A 22,463-nucleotide genomic window follows, 5' to 3' on the forward strand; every position below is an offset into this window, starting at 1 on the left:
AAAACATCTACAGAGACTGAATTAAAGAAATTACACAAAAACATCTACAGAGACGGAATAAAATGAAACATTAAAATCGAGATATATTTTGTTGCATTGTACGAATACCCTTCTCGCATTTTATAAGTTGTATTGAATATTTTGATAAGGGCAAAATGCACAAAATAGAAGTCTACTTTCATAAATTTCTTTATTATAACATTATACTTCCAGTTTTTCTTATTATAACAATGTACTTTCAAATTATTTTTTATTACAACATTGTACTTTAAAAAATTTACCCATTATAACATTGGGTAACCTTTTGATTTTAGTTTACCCATTATACTAGGTTTCCATGCCACCTCATTGTCCATGTAGGCTATCCACATGTACTATAGTGATGTGTCTTTATTATTACAAAATTGTATTTTATTATACAATGTAATTTTAATTTTAGTATTTAAATATTTTACATGTTATTTAATAAATATATTAAATGAATTAAAAAATTCTAAATTATTCATTAATATACCAATATTAATAAAACTAGTAGAAGACAACTTATCTTGCTAATGTTTTTTAAAAAATATGTGTTTTTTGAAAAAAGAAAAAAAAAGAATTGTTCATTTTTTACCAAAAAAATATTATCTTTTAAAGAATATATTATATTTGTTCAAAAACTTTTACTTGACGTATAAAAATATTAAATTAATTAGTTTTTTTGAATTATTTATTAATACAACAATATTAAAAAATTGTAGAATATAATTTATTTTGTTAACATTTTAGAGAAAACTTTAAAAGATATGTATTTCTTTTAACAACATAAAATAAGAAGCGTTACTTTTTTTACAAACAAAATATATCTCGAAAATAATGTAACATATTTATTTAAGAAATATTTTACTCTAGAATATTTAATTTGCGTGCAATTTAAAAAAAAAAAGTCAAAAAAATTAAATGTTTTTTTAAATCATAGCAATGAAAAATAAAAATCACTAATAATAATTTGAAATAGATTTTTATTTTTATTTTAAATTAAGTCATCAAAATGATGTGTCATCCACATCACTTCATCAAAGCCACAAACAAAAAAAATCAAGGAGTTAACCGGTTTAAAAGATAACAGATTACTTATTGCTATAATGGATAGATATTTTAATTGTGATGTTTTAATAAAAAATAATTTAAAAATACATTACTATAATAATAAAAAATAAAATAAAATACTATAATAATTTTTTTTATAAAAATAGTTCATATTTCATGCATTTAACGTTTTAATAATATAATCTCCTCGAAATTCTATTTTGACTCGCCTCGCTTCGCTTCACCCTCACGATTTCACCGACTCTCGACTTGTTCTGCAACCAAGTGATACCGAGTAACTCTCTTGTCTCTTATCTACGCTGCTCTCTCCTTTCGAGCTCGAAGTCTCTGGCTCTCATAGTCTTAATCAATCGACTTAGACTTCTGGTACATTTCTGAATTCTACATTTCTGAATTCTAATGACTAATGTTTATGTCTTTTGTAGATTAAAAATGTTTCTAATTTGTCTTATTATTTGGGTTGTTCTTTTGTCTTGTTGATTTTTGATAGTTAGATGATTAGTTCAATTTGCTAATATGTCTATCTTGGTTTCTCATTGGTATTTGCTTTATGCTTGGGTTTTGGTTTGTTGCACATTGTTTACAATATTAAGAAGGTTGATGACGCCCTCCAACTGTTCGATGAAATGCCACAAACATAAACTCTATGATATCCTTGTTAGTTTAATTTAAAATACTGAAAGATTGGTTACACAATTTGATTATTGATCTGAAGAGTACTTATTTTACTTGTTTTCTATGCGATTACGTGGCATTTACTTCTTAGGGATAGTAATTAAAATCTATAAGGAAGCCTACAAAAGAATGGAAGTAACATTGTTGCGTTGTAGTTACTCAAGATATTGTTGGAGAATGGGTTGTTTTCGAACTAGTGAAAGGTAATTCACCTATGATTTGTTGTCCAATTTGTCATTGAAATTGTGTGGTATCATGATCATGTTCTTTCATGTTCGATGGCTTTTTAGGACCTTTGATTTTAAGATGAAAGATGGTCATGGATTTAGGGTTCATGACAAATTTAACCACACACCAACTTTGAATTGAGTGTTGTACATATTTTTAGAGAATTATTAGTACATGAAACGAAGTTATAAACATAATCAACCATACCTCTTTCATAGCATGTTGACATATTCTATTAGATGCATCATTCATAATCTACCAGTAGTCACATTGTTTTAATTTCATTTGATGAGTATATAGCAATGTCAATTTCAATAAATCTCGTGGTTTCTCTACCTAATAAGTTGTTTGCCAAATTGATTTCATAAACACTAATTCCTATATCATGTTAAACATGTTTTCTAAATTTCTAGCTTACACATCAAGTTGCCTAATGTATTCCCAAAGTACTAATCAAGTGCTAGCACGTAGCACGCTGTCAGTAAGAAGGTAGCCGGCTCCTTTCGAAGCCTAAGCCCATTTCTTAAATAATCTTTAGTTTCCTCATGTACATTAATGTACACGCTACATTTGTAGTCCTTTAAATCATCCATTTTTCCACATATCTAGTAATTTGGTGCATATTTTTGTTGATCGAAAATGTTGACATTTGAAAAATGATCTGTAAGTGCCCCATGGTGAGTGGTAACTAGTGTGGTTCTCTTCATTTGAAAACTCACGATTCACCGGTAAATCCTTGGTCTCCTAGAAATGGTGTGTTTTGTCTGATTTTTAGTTTGGGTGCATTTTTTAGGTTTTTCGCCCTGGGGATTAAGAACCCTCAGGATCAGCCCTGGCCTGGAGTCATCATAGGTGAACCTCTATAGCCGCAAGGGCTTTCACAACGCCTGGATTCGAACCCAAGGTTCATTTGCATTCGTTTGGATCTCTATTTGAGTATTTTCTTTTAACTGATCTCTAAAAAGTAATCAACCTTAAAAAACGTCAATCCAAGTTATAAATGACAAGCTATGAACTCACGTTGGACAATGCTTACACGATGAGAATACAATGATTTATGATGGATCTCTAAATTTGGACAATATGTTGATCTCAAATAAATAAATAACAATAAAAAAATAATAATTTCAATCCTGTTGTTTTGATAGGAAGCAGAGTAGGGGAAGAATCAAGCGAATTGTTGTTTGTATCGTGGATCAAGGTTAGTTTTCTTTCTCATTGGTGATCATGTCTTCACATAATTCTTCTCTTTTCATCTCTTTGTAGGTGGGGGCTAGGGTTTATTTTAAGGGGAGTGGATAGGAAGGCTGTGACACGACATCCAATTCCATGTTTTTTTTTCATATTAGATATGATATTTGGATGTTGTAATAACAATATGATATTTGTGCATGTATAAATGATACTTACTAATATGTATACGTGTAATGGTGTTAAAGAACTCCAGTTTTTAATGAATCTTACCAATTTATTTTCCATTTTATTTCGGTTTACTGAAAGTTTCCGTGATTTATAGTGAATTTTGTGCTCAATCAAAATCAGTTCATTCAAAACTTTGAACCAAATCAAACAAACCACACTTTGTTTGTGAATTTTTGGTTCTGTAAAATTTATAGGTCTAGCATTCAAAATATACGGGGAACTAGTATTATACTCTCGCTGGGAATATAGTTCTTCAAGATTGTAAATCCGCTTCTACTAATTAATTGTCTAATTTTAATGCAAATTGGAGAAGCTTACTAGGACTTGGTGAGAGACCCTTCTTTTGTTGGGCCTGTCCAACATGAGGAAGGCCCTGTAGAGAGCAGCTCCCCACAATCATTATATGAAAATTTCATGACAGATCATACGACATGTAATCAATTCAATGCAAACCGTCATTAATACACACTTTTGACCTAAATTATGACATTTTGTCTGTTATTCTGAAACCAATACCAAAACTTTGTGGCTCTCTGATTTAGGATGAACTAGGTAAAAAGGTTCATACTGGTTGAAACAACAAATTCTCTACCATATGATCCATATCGTTTTTCTAGTTAGAAAAGTTAGAAAGGGATGTAAGGAGAAAGAGCTGGAGGAAGGCAGTGAAATTGAGTCATAGTGTTGCAAGGATCTGTAGACGAGAACTTGGGTTGGGCTAAAATGCTACTACCCCTTTTACTATTTTTGTTAGTATTTTTTTATCGTGCTATTAATACTTACTATTGACAGTCTGGACAGTGCGCATCTGGAAGTTGGCGTGTCTACCGCTTCCTGGTTGAGAGATCAGTTAGACGATTTTTATCTGGAGGAAAGAAATGGAAGATTCTTCTGCTTCTGAAGATGCCTTTTTTTCGATTCCTCATGGTGGTCCTATATACATCTCTGATATGGTTGGTCCACTCACTAGTGTTTCTAGATTCCAGTCATGTGTTGAAGAAGAACTGAAGGTACAATATCCTTGGTGCTTAAAAATCGTAATCATTATCACATACAACACTAATTTCTTGTATATCTTATTGTTATTTATGTGTAACTGAAATTTATTTAAAATAACTGTAGATTCTACTAAATTCAAAATCTATCCATCTAATTTACTTGTTTTGATAGAATGAGTGAACTATGTTCTTTATACACTAAGAGTGCAAAGTTACATCTTATCTGGACTAAACTGCCCTATGGTAGCAGGCTACAACCTTTCTACACCTAATTAGAAGTTATTTATTTTTTCCTTAGCAATGGTATAGGAACAGTCCTTGGCTAGTAGTTGGCAACCTTTGGTATATGTAATTGGAAGCTACTATATTTTGCCTTGGTAATGGTATAGAAACATTAATGGTATTAATGAAATTTTAAACCCTACTAATCTTTGGCAATTTAAATGATTTAAGTCTGAAAACGTGTCACGACTTCAAAATGTTTGGTTGTGCAATTTTTAAACATAAGAAACTTGGATAATTTAGTTCATAATATAATGGTGAAGAAAGATGATATCAGTGAAGAGAGCCAAACAAAGTCTTATTGTTTCATCGGAGAAACATTGCTGTCCAAAACTAAATGCAAAAATTTGGCAATTTTTGTCGTGATTGGTGAATCTATTTTAAATTTCCCTTTGAAGCTGTTCAGTTTTTGACCAACCATAATTAGTTTGGTTAATGCAGGATATCAGAAAGGAGCTGTGCTTGGACTTTACTGAACAACATCATCATGAAATTGTGTAAGTCACATTACTTTTGTTAATTATAAGGTTCATTTACTTTTAAATAAGCTCTGGATGTTTGGCCCCTTCACACATTAGCTTCTGCTTGCCATATCCCTTATCTTTGTAATATGTCAAAATAAAGAAGCATTCCTTTAAGTAAATGTGAAGGTCATATTTGTATGGTAAAAGTGAGGGTAGTTGAATGTGCAAGAGTTTTCTCTTCTCCGATGGTCAGCATGTTTTACGGTTGTCTGCCTTTTCAGTTTGTTGATGTACCCCAGAAAATCAGAGATTAAATCAGAGGAAATCAAATGCTTCTCACTAATCAAATGCTTACAATAGGGGTTTTCTGTCTTTTGAGAGGCCAAAATCTCTCCAGAGGACTCGCGTCCCATAAATTGTATACAAAATGCCTCTACTCACTCCTTATTTATACTAGCACTGCTCCAAGCTTAGTACCATGATGCATCACCCACTTGTACTACTAATGCATTCCCTACTTGTATTTACCCATTTAACACCGGGTATAACAATAGCATCCCCCGACTTTCACCTTGTCCTCAAGGTGGAAAGAAAAAGAAAATAAATTGAGACACACACATTACATTATCTCCCCCAACCAACTGCAATTGAGAACAAACCCTTCCATAAGTGCTTTCTGCAACAACCCAGGGGCCTACCACCTTCCTCTTTGTACCATTCTATGAAGGTCCAAACCTCCTGATGTTTAGCCAACATCCCACTTTTAACCTCTAATGCTAGATCAAGTTGAAGTGTCATTGCTGTGAAGTACTCTTCCAGGGTTTCAATCCTGTATTGAAACTCTTGCTTCTTCACGTGTTTTACAATCAAACCCATACAAACTTCATATTTGGTTATCAAGACTCTGTTTTGGCTTCCAAAACTTTCCAGATACTACCTTTTAGCCCTTCTTTGAGTCCCTGCCTTGGCAATAAATAATGCCACCTGAAACTCGGCCACTTCAATAAGCTCCCTTAATCTTCTAAATAACCACTTGCGGTAGCTTACACCAGCCCCCTCAATAATCCCATCAAGTCAGGGAACCACCATTTTGCGATGCTACCATCCTTATGCTCCTTTGACAAAGGACCTGCACTATCTAGCTCAGATAGATAAGTGAAGTGTTCTCCACAAGTTTGATGTTATGATTCTTGAAGCATCGTTCTTGAACAAATTCCAGTTCGATGGTCTACATTTGGGAACAAGAGAGTAGAATTGTGGATCCTTTTGATTATATGTATTGAGATAATCAAACCGAGGCGACATGTTGGGCTAGACTTTTGATTGTCGTACAACATTCATTTCTGCAGCTTCACAACTCCTCTGAATATTAACTTTATTTAGACGCCTTTTAATATTTCCCTTCTTCCCATCCAATGCCACCATCTATGAGTGTTTGATAGATTCTGACTGAAAGTGGGTCTAGATTGTGCTTCAGATTCGTTGGCACACCGCACACTCTCTGCTGCAACAACTTTTGAGATAAACAGGGGTTGGGGTCGTGTGTTGTTGATGCTTGGTTATAATTCATCCAGGTCATCAAAGGTAATATTCCACGAACCTTCTAGGTACTGCAAACTCGGTGAAAACATCTTGCAACCCACCATTTGATTCTGAGAGTGGTTTGATTTCCTTTCTCATTCCCCGCACTTGTAAGCGTCTCATCTTCCCTTTGACAATCCGGTACTTCCTAGGTCTCAACAACCTCAAGGGACTTTTTACCTAATGATGTACACGGCTGACCATGGAACCAAAAATGTGAAGCGGTCATGTTGCTTCTTGCATACGTCCCTTTGTAATTTCCGTAAAAGGCTTGCAACGATTGATGCTTTCCCTGAGCAAGGGAACCAAGGATCAACATTCCACGCCAGAAGAAAACCAAAATCAACATGGTTTCCTATAACTTTGCGACAGGGGTCTTCAATAAATGTCACTAGGTCAACATACCCAAGATGATTGAATTGTTTCCACATAAGATTTACCGATCTCTGGTTTATCATAGGGTTTAGTTTTCATATCTATAATTGGAAACATCTTGTCTCTCTGGTGGGAATTGAAGCATTTGGGGTGATAGTACAAAGAGGGTCATGGGAGTAAGTGCCAAAACCTTGATGGTTGAGTGTTGAGAATACCAAGAATCAGACCCTCAAAATGATACGATTCTTTGGTAAAATCCACCATATGCCTAGATCGTCCGTATTTTGATGCCCCTGGAATTGGAATTGGGTCACATTATTCAGGCTTCTAATGAGTTGGACGGTGATGTTCATACTCTAACACAATTAAACCAAAAAATGAACAATCATACGAAGTCCTTGCCTATACAGTCGAACAAGGAATTGAAGAAAGATGGTGAAGATTAAATAATGACGGTGGCAATAATGGTGGTGGCAGCGGTGGCGATGGCAGGTTCTGATGATTTTCGCCCAACCAATCTCCCCCATATGCCATTAACGATTCTGAGTTTGTAGAGGATAAGGATCGAATCACTTCTGGTACAGGCTTGGCCAAATTAGAATCGTTGGCTTGGGCTGTGGTAGATTAAATGAAGCGGCCTTTGTTGACATCTCCATTCCAGTTCGATGCCGTCCTCCGTCCCAGATCATTCTTCCGGTGACTTTTGTTTCGTTTAATGACAAGCGTCGGTGATGGGAGGGTGGGCTGTGACGACGGGGGTGAGAATGGTGGCGGCAACTGTAACGGCTCGGGTTGGTTGTTGCCTAACCCAACCCTCCTTTCCCTTTTAACAGCGGAAACATTCTCTTCCACCTCAGATTTGGTGTTCTTCCTCAGCGGATCAGAGCTTGCTGTCTTCATCTTCATTGACCTGTCATAAGGTTTGAGTAGTTTGTCCATCATCTTATTCACAGTCTCCAGATCCCTCCCCAAGGATTTGAAATCCTCCTTCAACGATTTCATGCCCTTATGAACAAAACTGGTGCCATCCTTCGATTCCTTTCCATGCTCCAGGCTCGATCTCGCTCTGTTGCCAATTGATGTACATCCAAAAAATCAAAGATTAAATCTAAGGAAATCGATTGCTTCTCACTAATCAAATGCTTACATACGGGTTTTCTGGCTTTCGAGAGCCAGAATCTCTCCACAGGACTTTCACCTCAGATATTGTATACAAAACAGAATGCCTCTACTCATCCTTCTCACCCCTTATTTATACTAGCACTTACCCAGACTTAGTACTATGATGCATCACCCACTTGTACTACTAATGCATTCCCTACTCGTACTTACCCATTTAACACGGGGTATAACATTTGTATCTCTTGTTTTTCTGTCTAACTGTACTACTAAAATGGATTGCTTATTTTAGGTCTTGCAAACATCTAGATTGCAAGTTGTTCAGTGGGTCACTGCATTTGTAGTCTTGCCACTGCTACCTGTTCAAGTTTGTCATGCTATTGTCGCAGTTGTTGCATCTTGTAATTCTCTATTGTGTAGTTGCAAATTTCAAAAGTACAGGGACATATTCCAACCATTGAAAGCTTCAGAAACTATTTAATCTGATTCGCAATTTCAAAATTCCAGTTTTCTTTTGTACTTTATGAAAGTTCAGGTTTTCTGCAGGTCTAGGAATTATATTCAACTTCCTTAATGTTAGGTAGTTTCCTATGACTTTTAGAAATTTCAAGTGGTCGTCTATAAGTTGCAAAAAGTTGAGTGCCTGGTTTGGTATATATGATTGCTCAAAGATGTCGCTTGAAAGTTTTAGTGGCTCTTTTGAGATTATTTTCTTCGTTGGTTGGTGGCTATCCGTTGTTGGCCACTTTGTTCCCTGAATGTCAAGAATGTGATCAATGAACATTCTTGAGGAGGAGGTTGGGATGGAGCAACCCACTTGGTTTTTCTTGACTTATGAGTAGAATATCCCACACTTTTTCGCAAGGGGTGGCCCAGGTTTTGAGGATTGGCTGACATGGTGGGTGGAGTTATTTTGTATGAATGCTCTCTGCTATTGTGGAGTCTCTTTGTGGTTTAATTGGTCTATGATGTTGAGGAGTCCATTTGTGATAATCTTCAAAATTGACTGACTTTATGGTTGGGTTGGTTATTTTGTTTTGTATTCGAAGTTGGTTGATTGTTTTTTAATGTTTGGTGGATTCTCTTGTGTCAACTTGGCTTCCTCTACTTAGATTACTTATGCTAGTTGAGATACATGCTTTGGAGTTTGGTCTTTGCTTGGACTTCGTTTGTTTTACTTGTAGTCTTGGATTTGCATTTCAATAGATTTTTTATTGACTTGTTTTCAAAAAATAGATGATAATGTGAAGGAAGTTTTTTGCTGTTTCTAACTAGCACCCTCATTCTTTGTCTTATCTGAATATAGAAAGGATAAGAACCTTTTAGGAAATACTTTTGTTATATTTACTAATTTAGCTAGTTGAGCATTATGATACATGGACTCTACCTTGAGATTGTTGGAACAAGACTTGCTACAACTAGGTTTATAGAGGGTTTTATCATGGTTATTTGTGTAGGCTCATAGACTCACTGTATGATCCGGATTGATACGTTTTTAACTCTTTTTCTTCAAACTATCATCTTAACCTGAAACATGCTATAATTGCTTATCTATTTGGTCATTTGAAGTATTGGGCTTGGTTCACTAAAAAAATGGAAAAAAAAATATCAATATGGATGTCAAATTAAAGAGAATAAAATGATCGTTTTTTGTGTAATTTGTATCGCTAAACTTTTGATTTGTTTCTCCTTTTTATCTATTAAAGTTATGGGGGATGAGGTTTTTAAATTTCATTAAATCACATCCCTTTTATCAATTGATGTGGTGTTCTCGATTTTCCATTTTTAGCATATTCCTTGAACCCAAGTCTTGATGTATTATACACGTAAATATCATCAATAAACCATAATGGTACATGTAAGTTCTATCTAACAATAGATTTGATTCTCCCTGTACTTATTGCAATGCCTTTTATAGGGTTGATGAACTTAAAATCCTCAGTGAGGAGGAGTTGGTGGATATAGCATTTCAAGCATCACTCAAGGTATGCTGCTAAATACCATTTGTTAAAAATTGGTTGCGATGTAACATATCATTGTGAATTTCTGTAGGGTGGTAACTTGACAGGAGATCGTTCACTATCATCAGAAGATTGCTCCAACGGGTAACTAAGTTGTCTATGAAACATTTGATAGATCCACTTATTATATATGGCTTTCTTTTGGCAAGATTGCTTTTTAATCCCACACACACACACACACACACACACACATATATATATATATATATATATATAGGGGTAGGGTAAATTGAAAACCAACTTTACATTGTGAAGTGTGAACCAAGGGACAAATCTTGACCATTGATCAAAATTAAGAAAACTAATCAACTGTTAAAACACAAAGTGGTTAATTAAGGAGTGATTAGAGGCAAAAATGGAATAAATTTCAAACTTGAATCACACGCCTAACTTATTTGACTTCTTATTTTCTTTTTAATTAATTTTTTTTACTCTTAATTTTTAAATTAAGTTATCCTAAAAATAACTTATATTTTAATCAAACAAATTACATCAAAAAAACTAGCATTTTATTCTCTTCGATTTGACATCCATCTCAATATAGTTTTTTTTATTTTTTATTTTAACCGTTTTTACGTGAAATGATATATCTGTGTAATATTCATCATGAATATTTATGCATGTTCACAAGTATACAATAACTCTTTAGTGTTCATACATCAATATGATATTATCATGAATATACAACTCACTATAACATTCATCATGAATAGTTATGCATTTTCACGTGTATACAACAAATTTTTAGTATTCATACATCACTATGATATACATCATTAATGTACATTTTCACTATAACATTCGTCATGAATATTAATGTATATTCACGTATATCCAACAACTCTTCAATATTCATGCATCATTATGATATTCATCATGAGTATACATTTTCACTATAACATTCATCATGAATATACATACTATTTATCATGAATATTTATATATGTTCACATGTATAGAACAACTTTTCAGTATTCATACATCAATATGATATTCATCATGAACATATATTTTTACTATAACATTCATCATGAATATGTATACATGTTCACGTGTATACAACCACTTTTCAACATTCATACATCAGTTTGATATTCATCATGAATATATATTTTCACTAGAAAATTCTTCATGAGTATACACATATATGTAAAGTTGCATGTAAAAAAAAAAACTACATTGAGATGGATGTCATGTCGAAGAAAATGAAATTATCGTTTTTGATGTAATTTGTTTGATTAAAATATTAGTAACTTTGAGAATAATATAGTTTAAAAATTAAGGGGAGTAAAATTTTTAATTAATAAAATAAAAGAAAAACTCATATAATTAAACGTGGTCATGATTGAAATAAACTTCTTTTTTTACCCCTAATCACCTTATTAACAATTTTAATTAAAAATTCTATTCAAGGTGAGTTGTTGAATCAAATAGAGATGGAGGGTAAGATTTGTCCCTTGTTTCACAATGTAAAGTTTGGTTTTCAATTGAACTTTCCCCCTCTCTCTCTCTCTATGTATATATATATATATGCATTTTCTTGCAGTGAAAGATTTTTCACTTTGATATGGATAAGTGATTTTTCCATTTTTAATAGACAACATATAGTAATATACCAACTTTTCTGAGAGCTGAAATGCACAATACTTGGACATCTTGCTAACTAATAACACTCTTTCAAACTTTCTTTTCTTCTAGAATGCATATAGTAACCACTGAAAAAGAAATCCAACCATGAGTTCTTAACCAACTCATTTTCTCCTTTTTTTCTTCCCCTACTAGAAGGAAAGATTGTCTTGCAAAACTAAGTGAGGTTATTCTATTTTCTGTTTTAGGACAAGGAATGATAGTAGAAACCTTGATGTAGATCTTTCATGCTCTATAAAATCAAGAAGAGACGAGGATTATGAACCTTCAAATTATTTTCCAAAGAGATCTAAGACAACCAGTGATGATGGGAAGATGAATGGAGACATATCTAATATGAGAAAAAGAGCGACACAAAATGATACGACCCATGAAGTAAGGCGCTTGTTTACTCGATTCCTTCATCTTTTAGCTTTCTTATTATGAGATCACATACTTTTATAGTCAATAAGTACCACTCAAATTTATCATACCAAATGGTCAGAATAATTGTTGAACTTGGTTGTTACGTCAAATTGCACTAGCAAATTTCTTTGATTCTCAATAAAGAACACAAGTTTTGGCTTTGTTTTAGAATGGACAATGGTATTGATTTCTCTCTAAAGTGGACAAGGGTTTGTAGGAATAAAAATATCTTCTTTTGTGGATGAATAAAGAAGTTCAGTTATGGTACTACCACTACGTAGCAAGTACAATAACCATTATGGTCATTGTGCTAAATTTTATTGAGACCTTTTGGGTTATTTGCTTTTTTCATAACCTATGTCAAAAAATCTTAAAGAACCTCCCTGTATTTGCCACCAAAATCCATTAGACGACAAATTTGAATCGGCAAATACTAAAATTTTGGTTATAGTACGATTTTGAACAATCTTTTACTTCATCATGGTTTGTTGGTGCATTTATTTTAATTAGGTTTTGTTGGACAATCATCTTCCATTCAAGTTTTTGATCATCATCGACTGGTGTTTTTTCTTGCTTGTGTTCACTTGCACATATAGTATTGCATCACAATTGTTGGAATGATTTAGAGGAAACAGTGAATAAAAAGTGAGTAAATATATGAAAATGTTAGAAAACAAACAAGAAGGAGAACGTACTCATAAGGAGGTAGAACTCAATTTGAGGATCAAAGGCTACCCTAGAAGGATAACTTCAAGTATCTAAGTTCCATACTTTGGAAAGAGGGAGAGGTTGAGGATGATGTAACACATGGATTAAAGGCGCGGTGGTTAAAGTGGAGAGCCCCCACAAGAGTATGTGCGAGAAGAAAGGCGCGCCTAAAACTGAAGGGGGAAATATACAGTGTAGCCATTTGGGCGACTAGGAAGACACATGAGAGGAAGTTGGAAGTGGAAGAATCGAGGATGCTTAAGTGGCCCTATGGTCGGACCATGGTGGATTGGATACCAAACTAGGTCTTTTAGGCCGTGTTTGGAGTTGCTTCTATCACGAATAAATAGTGAGAGAGAAGATATAAGATGGTTTTGACATGTACACATGAGATAGATGACGGCGCATGTGAAGAGGGTATATGCTGTTACAACGGTCAAAATATGAATCACGGTTAGAGTTAGCACTGTGATTTCACGTAAAGGTGATTACGATGGTATAGTGGTTCATATAATTATTAGAATTATATATATATATATATATATAAACACACACACACACACATATATATACATATACACATATATGTATAGAAGTAAAAACATTAAGTTAGTAGTAATGGTAAATTGGTAATTTGGAAATTAGAATTTCATTATTACAATAGATAGAAAACAAAAACAAACAAACAGTTGGTGGGTCTTTATTGGATTGAAGAGAAGATAGAAGATATATGGGTAATAGATGTATGTGTGTATGGGTGCTTGAATTGCTTACCGCGTAGGCTATCATTTAAAATTCAAAGTTTCTGGTTAGTTTCCATCATTCAATGTTGGAGCAGATTTTGAGGTTCCTACTACTTCAATGTTTAGTCAACAATTTTCATAACCCCTTCATGTTGTTTATTGGAACGAAGCGTGGAAAGAACTAGAACCATGCACGATTGATTCATTGGAAGGGAAGCGATGAGTTTGTAACCTAATTTGCTAATGTTGTTTGGTGGCTGAATTGCTTACCATACCTTTTAACCCAAGTACCGCTAAGCAATATAGCACTGCTCTAGCGACACGATTAACAACATTGATAAAAAGCATGATGTTCGAGGGGGCAACAAGGAGGGGCAATTAGGCAAATCACAGAGAACATGGGAGGAGAAACTGAGGATGGACATGGCCTTAGACAATTTTCAGGGCATGACCTCTGCTAGGAGCTTTTGGAGACGTACAATTAGGGTAGCAAACTATGTGGAGGGACTTGTAGCTGACATGGATAGGAGGGAGTTTGGAGAAGGTATATCTTGTGCACATTTTTGTTTCATGCGTATTCTTCTTTTCTTAAGGGGATTGATGCATATGTCATTGCGATACACTTCAAACCACTTGGGAATGAGCTTGAAAATTTTACTTATTCAGGTATCTCATCCATGTGGGCCGACCCACATTAGGACAAGCTACATGCTCCGACTTCCATTAGGCAATTGCTATATGCACATGGTTCAGTTTGACCTATGCTTTTGGGATACTATTGAATCTAGATCTACTAGTATATGACTACTAGCAATAGTAGCTGTGTGCCTTGCGACTTATGGTAGAGGTACTCTGTAGATGCTTTCTGACAGGAGATCATTCTAGGTAAATGCTTGGAAGAAGAAACTTACTGATACTAAGCATGTCCTCAGCTTCAGCTTCCTCTTTAACACTCTCACCCTACTACAGATGCTCACATGGCCCAATGTAAGGTTCCTCCAACTCGTGTTCCTGATTTTATGGAGCCTAGGCTAATCCATTTCTCGTTTTTATGCTCATTTTTATCCCCTTATCATTTTGCCTTCGTATTTGATGCAACTAGTTATTGCGTCTTTTAAGTTATTTTTGTCATGCTGGTGCAAAGCTATGCAGGACAGAATATATGCTTTAAACAATATAAGCTTTGGGGCCTTGTTAATCTTCCTTTTGGGAAGAGTTGCACTGGATATACAATGTGAAACTAAACCTTGATGGTTCTTTGCCTTGTCTAAAATTGAGATCGGTGGCTAACGAGTAAAATATATCTTAACACCTTATCCATTTTGAAGAAGTTCAGAAAATGGACAGTTGCACCATATCTTAGATGCAATTTTGGCAGTCCTTAGTTGTATGGTGGCAATTTACTTAACATTGATTTATTCCATAGAAAGTAATGTGAAGGTCCTTTCCAATTTTGGTAGTATATAGGCTTCTTTTCTCTATTTTGTGTTATGAAGAAACTAACGGGCAGTGCACCAACGAGTTGTACCTGTATGCCTACGTACTTTTTGTATTGTTATCACTCAACGACTAACTTTTCTGCCATTGAGACTGATGGGATACTATGAAAGGACGAGAGAAGATGATTGGGGCACACTTGTTAGTCCCCTCCATTATATTTTCATTTCCATTTTGTTGGGTCTTGTTTCAATGATGCAAGGAGAAATGGAGACTGGGGATTACAAAATGAAGATGAGAAATGAAATGAAATACCAATGGGCTTAATATTTTTTGTAGAACGTTAAAAAATAAGAGAGATTCATGTGATATTGTGTGGTATAAATAAATAATTAATCCAATTTTTCTAAGAAATATCGCATGCCTTCAGGCACTCCACATATTTTCTTCCTCTGTATAAATATTTATATTCAATGATTTGTCGTCAATTCTTATGTTCTTTTACTCTGCATTTTCAGGAAAATTATATGGCAGAGGTAGAGAAACTTGCTAGAATTAAAGAAAAACAAGAAGAAGATAAATCAGCTGCGAGATTGCATTCTTTTAGGTATGTGTTATCGGATTTTATGCTAGAAAGAGTTGGTATGGTTGTGTTCGTGTTTGGGTGGGTGAATGGGGAAATTAATGACTAATTTTGGTTTTTATGTTGATTTGATCCAGTGGTGCTTGCGGGCCTGTTACATGTGTGACTCCCTCCTCAGAGAAGAAAGAACGAATGTCATCCTTTAATTCGACAAGTTACTCGACCAAGGTTTGCATGTCTTTCGACCCAATTATTTTATTATTCTATCTTCATTCTACCAGGATGTCATTGTTATCTGAGTTGTGCCTTCATGTATACAATATTGTGGATCATTAGATTAGATTAGTTGGGTTTGTTTGGTTACCATTTGAACATCTATTGCTTGAGTTTGGAAGCCATAGTGCAATCATAAAGCATCATGTTTAAGTTGTGACTTGTAGGGTCTTTATACAATAAAATATGCCAGATTTAACTAAGCAGTAAGAATACATTTCTGTTTGCAAAAGTAAAACTAACAAATGACTCCCAGTCCTTCATTCTGTGCTGAGTTCTTCATTCTGGCCCTTATCTGAGTCCCTCTTTGAAAACATAACTGAGCAAGCAAATGCATAAAACTAAGTTGCGAGGAGGAGGATTGTGTAAAAAGCCGGCTGAGTAACCCCAAGGGTGGGTTTCTCATCATGAGATTTGGATGGTATTTTTTTAGTCAAAGTAAATATATTTAAACTCAAAGAATTACAAATATCTGCGCTACAGTGCTTCCTCCTCGAATCTAAATAGGTTAAAACTACTTGTAACAATAAGTGAGGCATCTTCAACAGAAACGGAGACTAATATGTAAATATTTAATCAGTTCTCAATAGTTGTTAGGTTCAGTATAGTGGGTGCTTGGTATCTGGACTTATATCTCCCAAGCTCTGTAATCTTAGCGGTAATGATTTTATACTCGCTTATGCTAAGAAACCTTGAAAGGGAACACTAGATTTACTCCAGACAGCAAGGACAAGATATTACAAAAATTCCCCTGAAGTTAGGTAATATGAAAATTTGACCCTTGGACATCCAGAAAATGACATCTTGGACTGCTATCTTTTGGAAACAACATGCCCTCTAAAACTTCAAAACTTGACAAGACTAGTAAATGTTTTCGATGCTGGACTGTAAGAAACTGACAAATACCCTCACTCATACAGATAATGTACCTTGAACTTTTAGGAAAGGACTTGCAGAATTTCAAAGCAAACTGCAAAAGTTTTGCAAATGACCGCTATATTAACATATATTATGAAGTACAGGAAAATTGGTCTAACATGGTCTGATTAGGTGGGTCAAGGTTCCTAGAATAATGATGGTGTCTGATGAAAGTAGTTCTGCTTCGCAAAGGCCTTCCTGAGTCTAGGGTAGTCTGCAGCTCAAGAATTCAATGGTAATTTGTGCAACTTTTGGTGATCTGCTGCCTCTGAAACATACAACTTGTTATATTCAGTCGGGTTATATAGTGCGATACAGCTAAGATAACAATATTCTTTATTTCATCATCATTTTCTTACTATATGCTGTTCACACATGGTTGAATTATCATCAACTTAATTTGTTATCAAACATGTAACATAGGTGTGGGCATTATGAGTTTTAAGTTGCCAATTTTGACACGGTAAATTCAAATCTTGAATGGTAACATGTTTTATCCTCTTAACACAGGTGAAACCATCGAGTAATCGTGAGAACATACCTCTACATAGTAGTGAGATCCTTCTTTGCATAGAGGTGTATCATAGTCGAAAAGCATGGGTTAAGGTAAACCTTTTCTTATGACCCAACAGTTCATCTTTTCTTACTTGTTGAGAAAAGACAATTCTGATAATTTACATTTCATGTGTGTTATGGGTTGGGTTCCGATGAGAATGGAATATGCCTATAGATTGTAATGTTGAAAAGCCATGGGTTGAATCAAGCATAAGATGAAATGTTGATTTTATTATTCTGATGTTAAAATTATGTTTATTACTTTATTTGAGACATACATATGAAGTTAAATATAAAAGCCGAAGCCTTCATGATGCCTTTGTCACACCATCATTTAGAAATAATCCGTATAAGCTTCACTAATCATGGAGAATCATGAATTTCATGAACACGTGAGCACATACAACTTTATTTCGTTTTTATCATATGACCATACGTCCAGACACCTTTGTTTCATTTTCATCGTTACAGCTCCATGCCACTGAACAATTTCCATTCCATCCGGTATGGAGCCACCTTCTTCACCTGAACAAATTAATTTTGCTCCAACAAATTATAATAGTTATTGCTTCATTTCTCTGCACCCACCACTAATTGGGGAAGGCATGCTTGACTTCAATTAACTAGAATATCTTAACTTGTTCATATGGTTGATTTAGCTTATTTTATGGTATTTCAGTTAACTTAAATGATTATATGACTATAAGTGATAAAAAAGATTATGTAGCAATATCGATAGTATCCATATTTATTGATTTCTTGGATGAAGATCTTTTGAACCACCATCTAAGATTACTGATCTTTCCACAACTTTTCTGGTTTGTCAATGCTACCCTTTTCTTTACGGCACTGTGCTAAAATTAAAAACTATGTCCATTTGTTGCCTCTTGATCAGTAAGAATGTGGTTTTGTATCAATCGCGGGACTAATAATTGTATATTTGCTCATGGTATTCCTTCCTTAAGTTGCTGCTAATGTTCTTCTGGGCTTTTTTGTAGACTCAAGAAATCTTGGTTCTTGGACAACAATTATTAACAGAACTCAGGGACAAAATATATTGTTTGACAGATGAAATCATGAAGTTATCCAACAAGAACGATCCATCTGGATATTTTCTCATAGAAGTAAGTAATTTGCTAAATCTCTGTTCTGTTGTTTGCATATGCTTGTTTCTATCATTTCTCACCCTTGTATCGAAATTTTACTTTTTACAGGATATATTTTATAATGATTTGAGGGAAGCCGATGCTATAGACTACAGTAAGCCCATACTTGATTGGCTTAAAGTATCTGAAAAAACTGCACTTGAAAAGTGGGAATGCATTATATCTGGTGAATTGCAGCAAAAGCAGAAAGAACTTTTAGGCAGTGGAAATGGACCAAAATTGCCTCGTCTTAAAGCTCTTCCGATGCAGGCAACACGCTTTTGTGATTTAAGTTTCCGACTTGGTGCAGGTTATCTGTACTGTCATCAGGTATGGATCCTATTATCTGATTACATGTTTGTTTTCTGGTGTGAACTCATCCTGTTGTTATTTTAGAAATTATTTTTACCAAGATCAACCTGAAACCTGAATGAGCATGTGTTCAGAGGCATCTCTAGCGTAGGTTGTTGCAGAACCTCATTTTTCTACCTTTTTTTGCCACCTCAGCGCCACCTCAACAAACTAAGGGTCTGTCTGTTAGCAGCTTGATGAGCTAAATCGGACTCGTAGCTTATTTCGTGAGCTATACATGACTGTTTGTTAGTGGCTTGATGATATAGACAGTGGCTTATTCCGTAAGCTTCTATGGGGAGCTTTATGCATAAAACAAATTTTTTTCCAAACCTACCATTCCCAATTGTAAAACGTGCTCATTCCATCTATGAAAAACCCTCCCAAACAAAAACCTTCTCAATCTATACAGACAAATTAATCCACACAGACAACTTTATCCATCTAGGAGTTAATGGGAAACCAACCAAAACTAAGAGCATCTACAATGGTAGAGCTTTTCATTGAGGCTTTTTCAAAAGGAAATGGGATCGACAAGCAAAAAGGGGCGATTTTGTTGTTGGAAGCTTTTTCACAATCTTAGCTGGCCAAAAAGCTCTCTGAAAACGGCCATTGTGGATGCTCTAAAAACCCCGATAAAACTACACTGTAATGGTTCGTATTCCCATTTTTTTTATTTGTTAATTTACATATAGCTAATTCTTGGACATCTTGTAGGGTGATTGTAAGCATGTAATGGTGATTAGAGACATGAGATTAATCCATCCACAAGATGTACAGAATCGAGCCGCATATCCGTTGATTATGTTCCAATCGAAGGTGCGTTTCCAGAAGTGCTCAAGCTGTAAGATTTACAAAGCAGTAAAAGTGACCGTGGATGACAAATGGGCTCCGGAAAATCCTTGCTATTTCTGTGGGATTTGCTATTACATGCTTCACTATTCCAACAATCAACTCATATACAACAACTTCAAGGTGTTCGATTATATTCATGATTAGTTTCAATAGGATCGGGTTTTTTTCCATTTATTTAGAGGATGAGGTTCAAGCGAATGATAACGGGTTGCCGGTTTGTGTCAAGTTAAAGGTTTTATGCTACTTGCATCATGAGTTTTGTAGCAAGTTTTCCCTTTTGTTACATGAACTCTGTTCAAGTTTTAAACATTGAACATGGTACATTTTCTAGTTGTATCCTCGTGCAAAGCAACGGAATGTAAAGAGAGAATTGAAAAATTAATTCAATATCTCGTTAGAAAAAAATGTCTGAAATTTATGTTTGAAAACGATGAAAATTTATGATCATATGAATCATACACATCCACACTTAAATAACTAAGAATGTTGAATCCTTTGTGTGTTTATTTCCTATTATTTGTTTTTGGAAAGGGATCAATGGTGAGAGTTTTCAAAGCCCATTAATTTTTGGTTTGTAACCTAGGTGTCGTTTACTAAACACTTATATGGTAAGTATTTACTGGATAAATATCTTCATCGGATAAACATACTGAGTTGGATACCACATCACTTGTTTTATCAGCAAGATAACCAGTTAATGCTTCAAACCGGTTATTCAAACCGGTTATCCATATACTTTTTACATCTTCGATACTAAAATGGATGTTTTAAAAATACGTTATCCAAAATAAAAATCAAATTAAAATACATAACTTTTCATGGAATTTGACATTTAAAAATCTATATCATGGAAAAACAATTACTTAAAAACTGTATAATTTATACAACTTTTCTTTTTCAACGCCTCGTTAACGATAAATTCCAATGGTAGTAGTTGGTGGTGGAGGAGGATATGACAAAGGACACTACCCGCCATAGCTTTATTATGCCTTTGAAGAGCTTCAATTCAAATCACAGTTGCCTTATCTCCGCCACCGTCTGTAACTCTCTGGTACTATTTTCTTTTCATTCTGGTTATCCTTTCTCTCACCGATTAGTCGTTTGTATTTCCATATCATCGTTGGATGTTATGTAGCATTGTAGCCTGGTAATTTGTGTTGTTTTTCAATTTATAACTACTTTTTTGATTCACAATTCTGCCTTCTTTTAGGTCAATGTCAATTTCGTGCATTGGATTCTAGTTTTTGGCTGTATTTGCTTCATGGAATTCTTGTCAATTTTTTCGTTTTAGGGTTAGTGTGAAGCGCGATATCTTGTTAGTGTCGATCGTAAAAGACAATTAGGAGCACAGTTTTATTAATCGTTAACTAATAAATTGCAATTATAATTGCAAACATTCGTGTTTGATAGCACTCGTGGATTTGAAGTGTTGAAACTAGGTCTAGTGGTCCAACCTTTTAGGGATACGAAATTGAGCCCTAAAAATGGTGCTTTTCACAAGGTTTGGTAAATGTCTTATAACTGGGATTGAGTGAATCATGAAAAGCATTTTAAGGTCAAATAGCATTTGATTGTGACATGAATGTTGTTGTAAATTGAGCATTTAAGATTTCTCTGTATGTTATGTTTATGAAGTTTAATCTTGTTACCAACATTTTTCTGCAAATGAAAAACATTGATGTAGATGAGTTTGAAAATTAGTCCACTAACCTTAAAGTCAGGAGCATCCTCATTTGATCTTCTTTTGTAACTTATGAAGATCTATTTAAGATTTGACTATGTCAAAGTGTCACGCTAGCATGTAAGCATGTCAAATTGCTTGCGTTCATCTTGTTGGGATGTGATGGTGGGACTATGATTCTCTTAAATGTTCTGATTACCTTCGAAACAGCTTCTCTGTCTCTCCAGATAAATGTAAGGTCTATTTACATCCTACCCTTCCTAGATCCTACATTTAGGTGTGATATATTGGATACTTTTGATTTGGGTTGGTAGCATGCTTGTACCAATTTAAAATGAGTCCACTTGCTTTATACTCAAACAATTATTTCCCATTAAGATCAAGAAGCATTATTCAGAACTAATACACGACCATAAGGCCCATAAGGGCAATGGCCACGGACAGCAAGGCCCATAAAACCCCAACTCCCATATTGTTTTTCATCTGTTATAGTGTTTCTGTGTTTGTGTGGAGCTGTGGTCTCTTCATCTATCGATTCACGGCTAAACCTAGACGAAAACCTCTCATGGATCTCGCATTTGAAATCTTGATTCACGGTTAGTCACTAGTAATTAGTTTTAGTATTGTTGATGTTTTAGTAACAAGTACATAGAGGCTTAGATGATTTTTTATTAGGTATTTAAGATTTTAGGTTTATATGATTGATCATTATCTTTGTAAATTTAGGAAATAGAAGAGTAAAATTTCGATTTTTGATTTAGTGTTTTTCCAATTCCGATTTTTGGTTTACTGCATTTTCAATTCTAATTTTTGGTTGAGTTTACTGTGTATGATTATATGATTTTTAACATCTATTATGATCCTTGGATATAATCTAATCAAGATGGTTCCTATAGTTACAATGG

General features: G+C 34.5%; 1 protein-coding gene across 5 annotated transcripts; it reads left to right on the forward strand.

Annotated features, from left to right (window-relative positions):
* Positions 1 to 1,329: 1,329 nt before the first annotated feature.
* On the forward strand, positions 1,330 to 20,140 carry LOC112518997 (snRNA-activating protein complex subunit). 5 transcript variants are annotated; one of them, XM_025126852.1, is made up of 15 exons: positions 1,344 to 1,458; positions 2,409 to 2,484; positions 2,789 to 2,899; positions 3,144 to 3,196; positions 4,210 to 4,427; positions 5,139 to 5,194; positions 10,155 to 10,221; positions 10,289 to 10,341; positions 12,093 to 12,279; positions 15,716 to 15,804; positions 15,918 to 16,008; positions 17,482 to 17,577; positions 18,525 to 18,650; positions 18,741 to 19,001; positions 19,740 to 20,140. In XM_025126852.1, exons 5-15 carry the CDS (start codon positions 4,296 to 4,298, stop codon positions 20,019 to 20,021), a joined length of 1,440 nt encoding a protein of 479 aa, XP_024982620.1. In that variant the 5' UTR covers positions 1,344 to 1,458; positions 2,409 to 2,484; positions 2,789 to 2,899; positions 3,144 to 3,196; positions 4,210 to 4,295; the 3' UTR covers positions 20,022 to 20,140. The 5 variants fall into 5 exon arrangements, with proteins under 5 accessions (XP_024982619.1, XP_024982620.1, XP_024982622.1 ...); XM_025126851.1 differs by lacking the exon at positions 2,409 to 2,484 and having other exon boundaries at positions 1,330 to 1,458; XM_025126854.1 differs by lacking the exons at positions 2,409 to 2,484; positions 2,789 to 2,899.
* Positions 20,141 to 22,463: the final 2,323 nt, after the last annotated feature.

Source organism: Cynara cardunculus (assembly GCF_001531365.2).
Source record: "Cynara cardunculus var. scolymus isolate 2C chromosome LG 10, CcrdV1, whole genome shotgun sequence".
In the NCBI taxonomy this organism is placed as follows: domain Eukaryota; kingdom Viridiplantae; phylum Streptophyta; class Magnoliopsida; order Asterales; family Asteraceae; genus Cynara; species Cynara cardunculus.